General features: G+C 38.6%; 1 protein-coding gene across 7 annotated transcripts in view; it reads right to left on the bottom strand.

Moving 5' to 3' along the window:
• Positions 1-10,323, bottom strand: part of LOC109951239 (multiple epidermal growth factor-like domains protein 11) — a 163,069-nt gene that overhangs the window by 61,718 nt on the left and 91,028 nt on the right. For all 7 annotated transcript variants that reach the window (XM_020585608.1, XM_020585607.1, XM_020585611.1 and 4 more), the window contains exons 12-14: positions 5,641-5,761; positions 2,515-2,678; positions 2,160-2,262 (exon numbers count right to left, since the gene is read on the bottom strand). In XM_020585608.1, the coding sequence (XP_020441264.1) occupies positions 2,160-2,262; positions 2,515-2,678; positions 5,641-5,761 (388 nt within the window). The remainder of the gene's footprint in view (positions 1-2,159; positions 2,263-2,514; positions 2,679-5,640; positions 5,762-10,323) is intronic.

The following is a 10,323-nucleotide window of genomic DNA, read 5'->3' on the forward strand; positions in this document are numbered from 1 at the left end:
TCTCAGAACAGTAGCAGGGAGAAGGAACCCTTCAAATCTGGGAGACTTGGAGCAGCTGGCAAAAGAAGAGTGGTCCAGAACTCTAGTAGAGAGGTGGAAGAAACTCACTGAGGGTTACAGGAAGTGATTGATTTCAGTTATTTTGTCCAAAGGGTGTGAAACAAAAAATTAAGTCGAGGGTGTCAATAATTCTGTCCAGTCTGTTTTTGGAGTTCTGTGTGGAATGGATCAGATTTGGCTGTTTTCTCTACTTTTTTGTATCGTTCTAATGCAAACAAAAGAAATAAACATAAGAATACCAAAGAATTTGTGATCACATCAATTTTCTGGAAGAAGTGATGCGCTATCTGACAGAAATGCAGGGGGGCCAATATTTTTGGCTATGACTGTAGGTACATAACTATTAGATGCAAATAAAATCGCTGAATGCAGCTTTATTTGTTTTTCTTCATGTAATGGGAACATAATGAGAAGGGGCTGCAAAAGGTTTCAGTTGATACAACACTTCTATTATCTCAGTGGACTAATTATAATTCATGGTCATCACCTTAACTGTAATTACACAGACTCACCTGTGTCAGACTAACACAGTCACCTCAAGTTTCTTTACTTCTTCAATCCAAACTCATTTACTTTTAACCTTTGGTCTAAACTTTGATCTAAATATTCATCAATATATTGAAGTTGCTCCCAGTGTCAATTCATTACCAGTTCTCCCTCAGGCAGTGGATTAAAACATACTTTCCATATTCATCAGCTCTCATATTGATCATTGCTCATCATCACTGACTGACAATTAGCAGGTAAAAGAAGCAGAGCTACAACTTGAACATGACTATTAAAAAAGTTAAAGGCTAAAAGAACTGTCATGTCAAAAGCAGTCTCGTAACAAACACCTGAGTCTGACAGCAAAGCCAGGTCTCACTCCAAGGGTGTTTTATCCATGGAGAACTTTTATGAATCTGATTTATTGAACACATTTGGGCTGCCAAACTCATCCAAGCTTGAATATCCATAGGTTTTAGAATTATAGGTTTGAATTTGTCATATGTCATATTGATTTGTCATCGCCATTCATGTCATGGTGTCTCCTGCACAGCTGACCTCTTCCCTCTATTCAGCCTCAGACTCTTTTCTATTGTCCTCCCCTGTATTAGCTGTGTCTTCATACCTGCTTAATCTACACCAGCTGTGATTTTCGAAGTGTTTCTAAAGTGCTATTGATGTTCATCACTCATCTGTCACATGTATTTTCAAACATCCATACTGTGTCAGAGAAGCACGTGCAACTTCCAGGTGCAACATTAATATTAGTAATGAAATAATAGTGAAGAAAATACTAATAACAATCAAAAACAATCAAAGCAGTGACAATAATAATAATAGAAACATTGCATTTTGGAAGTTTTGATAGCTGTTATTGCTTATTGTTTACTGTTACTGTTATTATTAAGCGAAGGCGTGGCCAGAGACTTATATTTTCTCTATTTATAGGGTGCAAAAGAGACAAGGGTGAACAACACAGCAAGTGAGAGACAGGCTCCTTTGTATTCATGAAAGATGGTGGAGACTCTCTAAATGCTTCTCCAAATCCAGCAGTAGAGGAATTTAGGATGTGAAGGTGAAGTAATGCCAGGCTGATACAGTAGGAAGGATGCATGTTATATTAACATCCAAGGTTATTGCCATATGATCCAACTGTAAATATGTGATTTTGTGATACAGAGTATTGAAAGGATACACAGACCTTTGTCCTCCTAGTAGACTGACTGTCTGGATTGCCATAGAAAGAACCTTAGATATGAGACCAGTCTTGTCCAGCGATGTGGACTTTGCAGGAGTCCCCATGTTTCCATCTTCAAGTGATCACCTGACCTGAGCAGTGCCCTGCCAATCCACCTGATCTCATTCACTATCAAATCCAGGGGACTTCTTTATGTACATACTGTACATACGTTATACATCTTTCCTGTCTGTACATGTTTACCTTTGGCCAATGCTGATTTCTGGACTTGTGTGATGTGTTAGCTTGCCAATAATGAGCTCTCTCTTGACCTCTAAACCTTGGAAACTGCCTGATACTTTACCAGCCATGTCTCTGTGTCTTCATTTGGGAATCAAAATGCTTATCAGGCACACAGCCTGTCTGGAGTACTCACCCGTCCAACCTGCGAGACAACCACAGAAACCAGTAACAGGATCACAGCCTTCAGCGTTGACACAATCACATCTCTCTCTGCAGTCCAGCCCGTATGATCCCTCCTAACCAAGCAAAAAACTGTGTAAATGCACTTTAGGTATATTTCTGACTAAATGCTGCTGTCTCTTTGTTTTCATAATTTATAATGTACCAAACAAAGATTAAGGAGCCTACATCTGCTTGAACTTGAACTCCAGCTCTTTCTGCAAAACACTGCTGTGGCTAGTTTTTTTTAATGTAAGAAAGTGAGCAAATATCTGAGTAGGTGACTAAGAAGTGACTACAGAGGAATAATGATTGCCATGACCACTCACTGGGCATGGTATGTCGCAGTACTCATCCCTCCAGCCAGGAGAGCAGATGCAGGTTCCATTGACAGGATCACAGGCTGCCCCGTTGGTACACTGGCATGTCTGGTTGCAGCTCAGTCCCCAGGTACCGCTGGAGCAGGGGATAGAGCAGTCCACACCCTGCCAGCCTGGAGAGACACAGTCCAAAGACCATCAGTCCACAGAAAGAAATTTATTTGAATAGATGATCTGAGTCTAAATGGGACATGTAACAACAAAATTAGTTCAAGGATAATTCTGGTTTATTACAACTTGAATCAAATTTTCATAATATAGCTTTAGCAATAGTTTCTATCAGTTATAATAACACCGCACTCAACAAAGTAATAGCTGAAACCTAAAAATATGGCAACTGTACTGTAAATAAGCCCAGTGGGGCAGAAACATGAGCAGGCAGACAGTAAGCCAGGCTGTGAACAGTGCAGTGTTGGTGATTATACTGGATGTTTATTTGTTTTATTTCGTGGTCTTACTGTATACAGTAATATGTACGAGGATTTTTTTCAACTTTGTGATCCTTGCTCTGTGTTTTCCTATTTTGTTGTAGCTCTTAAAAATGTAAATGTGTGTTTTCTGTGCTATCACTTAAAGGCTTAAGAATACTGTAGGTGTGACTGTGATTTCTGGCTTTTATCCTAAATGTGCTGAAACTCTTATCCTATGAATTTTAAATAAAACACTGCACTGAAGTTAGTGACCTTCCCTCAGTGCAACTTTTTTAACACCAGCAGATGTGGGATCCAGCAAAATATGCCTCCTTATGCCTCTTTACTCAATTGAGAGGAAAAACATAGTAGGTTTTCAAACACTATATTAAACTGTGTAGGTTACCAGCTGTTTACTCTACAAGCATTTTAAAAATATTATGGTAACTTGGCCTTTTATAATCAGTCTGAACTTTTCCCCTCTGAGTTTCCCCCTCAGTGGCTCTAAAAGAAAGGATTTACAAGGGTGAAGACAAACACCCACTAGTTAAAGCTCTCAGGACTCTGGTTCTGCGCTCTGCCTCCGATGGTTCTCCACTTTAATTACCCATGTTCCCCACAAGCTTCAGTGGCCCATAAATATTTAAATGTGGTAATATTAGAGATATTAGGTGAACAAAATTTGAAACAGGAAAAGGTTCAGATTGGTACTTTTGCATTCTGGGGTCAGGGAGTTTCATGGCTGAGTTTAAAGAAGGGTCTGGGTTTTTGATTGGGAAGAAAACCACTGATCAATAACAACTAAATAATCAAAAATGTAAAAATCTAAACTTCACAATAATCAAAAGTACCACCATGGTTTATACCGATGAAAAAAATTTAACAAGGCAAGCAAGGTAGAACTACAACTAATGATTATTTTCATTATTGATTAAGTTGCAGATTATTTGATCAATTAGTTTGTCATTCACTCGGTCTAGCACTGTTGGAAAACTGTGAAAAAAGTATCTTTTTATGTCCAACCAGGAGTACAAGACCCAAAGTCATTTGGCTTACATATGAAAAAGAAAAGCAGCAAATCCTCACACCGAAAGAATTAGGGTATGTTTGGTATTTGTGCTTCAAAAAGGACTTTTCAAAATAGTTGCAAACTAATCAGTTCATTCACCAATCACTTTAGTGCTAAAGGAGAGAATAACCAAGAGAAATAAAGGTAAAAACTGATGGAATGGTCAAGAATTCAAAAGATTTTTTTTCCCACAGAGGAGATAAGAAATGTGAAGGCAGCTGAGAGACCTTTCTGAATCTGAGAGCAAAGCTGCAGTTTGTAAAATGAATCAACCCACAATTTTGGACGCTACATTTACTGCAGACAAGCCTGCCAGAAATCTCAAAGTCAAAATCAGACTCCAGAAAGGTAAAAAAACTGTAAAGACTAACACTGTAAAACACGTTTATGTTTTTTTGTCAATTCTCAGTGAATAACTAATCAATAAACGATGGAGCTCCGTCACCGTTAGATGATTCCAGGTACAGTATAATGAATTTATGGCAAAAGGTTTTTCACCCTCTATTACGTGAGCTTTGGTATGAGACCCTTAGAATTAAAGAGCAAAACAAACTTGAACAAATCCAGTAAAGAGGCAGAAACACCTACAAAAGCAGAAAATAAACCAGAAAGCAATCTAGTTGATATCGGGACTATCAACGGACATTCAGAGGAAACACAGTGAATCAAAGGAAAGAAGAAGAGGAGACAGGTTAAGGAAAGTATGTGTCACAATGTTCAGTCGTATGTTTGTACCATGTATGTGATTTCTTTGTCTCTGACCCTGCTAAATGAGTGTATGAGTGTGAGCCAGTGTCCTCTGACTGGATCGGACTATTGCTGAATGCTGACTGTAAAATAACAACTCTGTCACATATAAACGTTGTGCTGAGGTCATTTTGCTTGGACGGTAATTGTGAGCAACAGAGTTGGAAAAACTGTCAACATCAGCCAGAAATTTCTAATGTTACTTTATCTCCAAACCGCTGAAAAAAAACACATCAAGTTCCAACAAAACTGGTGCAATTCAGCCCAATAATTAACACTTGACCCGATTTAGCTGATTTAGCTAAAAGGTCCAATGCTTTGTTTATGTTTTCACTTGTTTTACAAACCGTTCTAACTGGGTAACACCACACAAGGACAGATGGGTGATGGATTAAAGGACAAACCGACATAAAGCATGTCAGTAAGGTGTTGGCCCACCACGTGCCACCAGAACAGCTTCAGTGTGCCTTGTCATTGGCTCTACAAGTCTCTGGACTCTACTGGAGGGATAAACACCATTCTTCCAAAAGATATTCCCTCATTTGTTGTTGTGATGATGGTGGTGGAGACGCTGTCTAACACATCAGTCTAAAAGCTCTCATAGGTGTTCAGCTGGATTGAGATTTGGTGACCGTGAAGGCCACAGCATATGATTCACATCATTTTCACACTCATCTAACCATTCAGTGAGCCATCATGCCCTGTGGATTGGGCACTGTCATCCTGGAAGGGACTGCTGCCATCAGGACAGAAATGCTTCATTTAATTCATCGTTAACTTGTCACCTGTCGGTAGATAATTTAACTACTTTATTTTTTATTTATTTATATGAATGAACAATAACTGCACCTTCTCTGCAGATGCATGAGCCATCAATGTGCAAGCAGGAGATCTCGTTGTGACAGGAGCACGCCAAGGTGCAGTTGATGCCATACAGGCCGGCAGGACAGCTGACAGAGCAGTCATCACCCTGAAAACAATAAACACACAGAAACTGAAACCGATCACAGTGGAAATGCACATATGATACAGTATACAGATTCATTATACTTTTAGAGTTCCTGCTGTGTTCAATTTTACAAATACATTTTTGTGGTTTTAAAATCACAAACATCAAACAGTCATGATTTGCCATTGACCACTCCAAGCTTATGGACCAAAACAAATATTTTCTATTGTTAATTATTTAAAGAAAAACACAAAAGTCATTCAGGAGGATAGCTGGTCATATCTACAGTATATAAAAGCACAACAGCAAGTTTCAGCTCTTTCCATAGATGTTCAGCTGCATTAGGACCAACAGTAGGCTTCAGAACAGACTGTCTACTTGTCATCCTTTTTTTTTTTGGTGACTTTAGATTATGTTTTGTGTTATTATCCTACTGGACCCGTGACTGAGACAGAGCTCTAACAGTACAGTACAGCATGTACTGTACAGTATGTTTCTCTGTGAAATGCTTCAATAATCTTCTGATTTCATTGTGTCCTGCACAGACTCAGGATGCAGCGAAGCACTCTGTAACAGAAGGGAGCCTCCTCCATGTTTCACAGTGGGGATGATGTTCTTTTCTCTAACAGCGTCATTTCTTCTGAGGTGAACATAGAGCTGACGTGACCAAAACGTTCTCATTTAGTTTCATCTGTTCAAAGGACATTGTCCCAGAAGCATTAAAGCTCGTCAACATACATTTAGAAAACTCCATATGGCCGAACTGGGGTCTTCCTGGGTTTTCTTCATTCAGAAGGCCACCTATGGCGTGACTGGTCACTGTTGTACCTTGATCTTGGAGGTCAGTTTGTATCTGATTGGAAGTTTTCCTGGGGTCTTTGTTCATCAAACTCTCCTTCTGTTCAGTCTGGGGCTGATTTTCCTCTTGCTGGCTACAGGCACATGGACCTTAAACCTCTTGATGACAACTGTGGTCAGAGAAACATCAAGCTGCTTGGACCTGGACCGTGCTCGCCGATTATTGTCCTTCTCAGCTCATCCTTCTCTTCTTTTTTCTCTTGTCCACATTCAGGGTGGTGCACATGATGATACCAAACAGCACAATGAGAACGTTTCTCCATTCAAATAGATGAATGACTGATTATAAGATATAATACTAATTACAGGCGACAGTCTGCTTGAAATATCACAACAATTCATTTATTTATCACTGATTCCAATTATTATGTTCAGACCATTTTAGATGGTCTTTGTAGAATAAGCGAGAACTCAGCTCTTTGTTTTATTCTATGACAAACCAAAGGCTGCAGGTCTACATGACAACAGAGCTTTGAATTTCATTACTTCCCAGGAATGAAGCATTGTTTCAACACTTTTAACTACAGCATGTCTGTGGATGTGAAAATTACAGCTATGCCTCTCTACACTTGTCAGTCTGTCAAATGAATGTAAATGTAAAGATGTTAACATATTTTCTACATTGGTGTGCTACAGGTGCAGTGTGTCAAGCTCTCGCTGCTACCATTATTAATGCAGCAAAGAAAAATTTCACGAGGACCGTATCCCCCCTTCATTGCCATAGGCTCTCTTAGTTTTCATGATAAACAGTTGCTGGCTCAGTTGCATCACTGCTGCTGAACAAATATTTGACTGTGTACACAAAATTTGGAGTTTCAGGAGTAACTTGACTAACAACACTATGTCCTCTTCCTGCAGCTCAAAGTTGGTCTTCAGTTTCACTGTAAGCCTATGACTGCGTTAAATTTGATGGCAGAGATGCAGCAAACACAGACTTGTATTATGGAGGAGAGAGATGATCGTCACTGATGGCGTCCCTGCAGAGAAACATGATGCCTGTCTTTGTTCAATCAACAGAGGACATCATCAGAGCAGCAAGACAGACAACTTGGCATTAGCAGGATGTCTAACCTTAGGTTAGCATGCAAGCTCCACACAACCTGAACCTCCAGTACGCTGTAGTACTGATCGGGACCTGACACATAAACTGTGCTAACTAAAGCTGCCTTCTTCAAATCTGCTGCCTTTAAATTGCTATTAATCTAATATTCACAAAGCCAGCCAAATGTGCAAAGACAGGAGAAGAGAGAAAGAAGCCTTATTAAAAAGTTTGTGGGTTCTTAAAAAAACTTTGCTTAATAAATAACATAAGACAAACAGTAAGACAAACCATCTGAATTTCCCAGGGGAAATAGGAGTTCTAACAAAGTGACTGGTGGATTGATAAATATGCATGAATTGATCCTGATATTTATAAAGCTATTTTGAATTGAAGTCAAAGTGGTAGTGTGGAGCTTTATCAGCTTGCTGTTTTTATTTTGCATATTTCCAATTCAAGGTCATAGCTAATAAATTTTTTTTTAAATGCTTAGGTGTTTTCCTTAAAGCTGTACACAAATATTAATATACAAACATTAGATAAAACATTATTTAAATTAAAAAAGAAAGATTGCCTTTATTTTTCATCCCATTAATTACACGCTCCTCTGTGGACTAGAGGAGCATGTAATTAGGCCAGCATGCCATTATGCTGGTCTCTCTCACACCCTTTGTATACTGTAGCAATGCTGAAAAATATACTGGAATTCAGCTTCCAGGTGTGACTCGGTGTCACACTGTGCAGCAGCGTGTGTGTGGAGCACGGGGCTCCTGAAAAACAGAGGACTGCTCTCAACAGATGTATTTAGGTTAGATAAAGATTACATGATGTTTTTCTCAGTGCCTGGTAAGTTGGCACGATGCCCTGAGGAACGGCTCTGGGCTGCTGCGGCTGGAATCACAGATCACATGACACATTTGGGTCCCAAAAGACCTTCATCTATACAGTACACAATCATTACAAAAATGCCATAAAACAATGCAGAAATTATTCTGAGCATCACTAACACTACAAACACTCTCTGTATTATGAAAATATGTGTCTTAAGGTCTGATAACGACACACACTTGGATGTCTTATGTCACGCCATAATCTCAGTGACAGATGCTCCCAGTTCTAGTGGTTTGTCATCATGAATAAAAACAAATCTGTTTTCCCTCATTAATATGCCAGCTAAACCAATCAGCTCATTTGTTAGTAAAGGGTTTTCATAGCAACATACTACATATCTGGTGTCAATTTGAATTTATTACTTTAAAATATTTAAGATATACAGTACAGATATTTCTGGGGAATCTGTGGTCCCTCTTTCTGGTCCTCTCTGCAAATGTATGCAGAAAAGTGCTAATCTGATAGTCTACTCCACATGAACTGCCTGTGGTATAAGTATGACATTTTTATTTATAATTTTTGAGTTGTTGGGTTTATAACAGTGTAGAGTCACAGAATACTAGAGTCACAGTGTTTAACAGTCAGTGAGCAGGGCCGGCCCAAGTCTTTATGGGGCCCTAAGCAAAATTTGATCTGGGGAGCCTCCACTGCCAATACTATTAACTATTGTCAATGATCATTTTCACAGGTACTGTAAATCTGACACACCCATTATCAGTTTTAATAACTGTAATTGCTTGCTTATCAATGCCAGCCTGACATGTTTTCACCCTTCTGTGGTTTTAATCTTAGAAAGTAGAAAACTTGCACAAGTGGTACAAAGTGCTAAATACTAAGTGGAATAATGAACATGATGTACTGAAAAATAACAAAATAAACCAGCAGACAATGTATTTACTGTAAACAGATTAATCACTTTCAGTGCTTTTGGTTTCAAAAATGTAAAAGTGAAGAGCAAAAGTCACCTAGAAATAAAATCAAACTTAAACAGCCTAAACAGTGCAGTACCATCCTCAGTAAAACGTCCTTCTTATATATATTTTGTTTACTTTGTTAGTATGAGCATTCAGTGCTATTCACTGTCAAAGTTGTTTGTCATTTAATTTAATTAGTAAAGATGTATTTTTTTAAACTGGTTTGTTCAATTAATGGGTTATATATTTTAATTATTGGTAATTATATACTTCATAATTTAAAGGTTTTTGTTTATCTACATTTGGGAACTATATTAAAAGTGCACCTAATATGTCATGTAGTGAATATTTAGACTGGTGGTGTAATAATATGCCTTTTGAGAGTGAAGTGAGGAGAGAGAGATTGATTTTCAGTTGTCCTACGGTTATGACGAAGGTTACAGTATTCATGACACCTGGAAGAAGTTGTTCAGGTTTCACTCACGACCTGAAGTAGTAATAATGTTTACCTACAGGATAATACTGGGACACAAACATCACCCTAGAAATACAGCAGGTTTATGGGGTATTAAAGTTTTGTCAGGGAATTAAGGAGCTTCCTCTGACTTTTGCTCTCCTCACTGCTCTTGTGGGACATTTCAAGCACTCTTGGGGGCCCTCTGGTGGCCATAGGGGCCCTAAGCGAATGCTTAGCTCGCTTACAGGTGCATCTCAATAAATTAGAATAGCATGGAATAGTCCATTTATTTCAGTAATTCAACTCAAATAGTGAAACTAGTGTATTATATAAATTCAGTACACACAGACTGAAGTAGTTTAAGGCGTTGGGTCTTTTAATTGTGATGATTTTGCTCACATTTAACAAAAACCCACCAATTCAC

This window comes from Monopterus albus, unplaced genomic scaffold, assembly GCF_001952655.1.
Source record: "Monopterus albus unplaced genomic scaffold, M_albus_1.0 scaffold372.1, whole genome shotgun sequence".
Taxonomy (NCBI): Eukaryota; Metazoa; Chordata; class Actinopteri; order Synbranchiformes; family Synbranchidae; genus Monopterus; species Monopterus albus.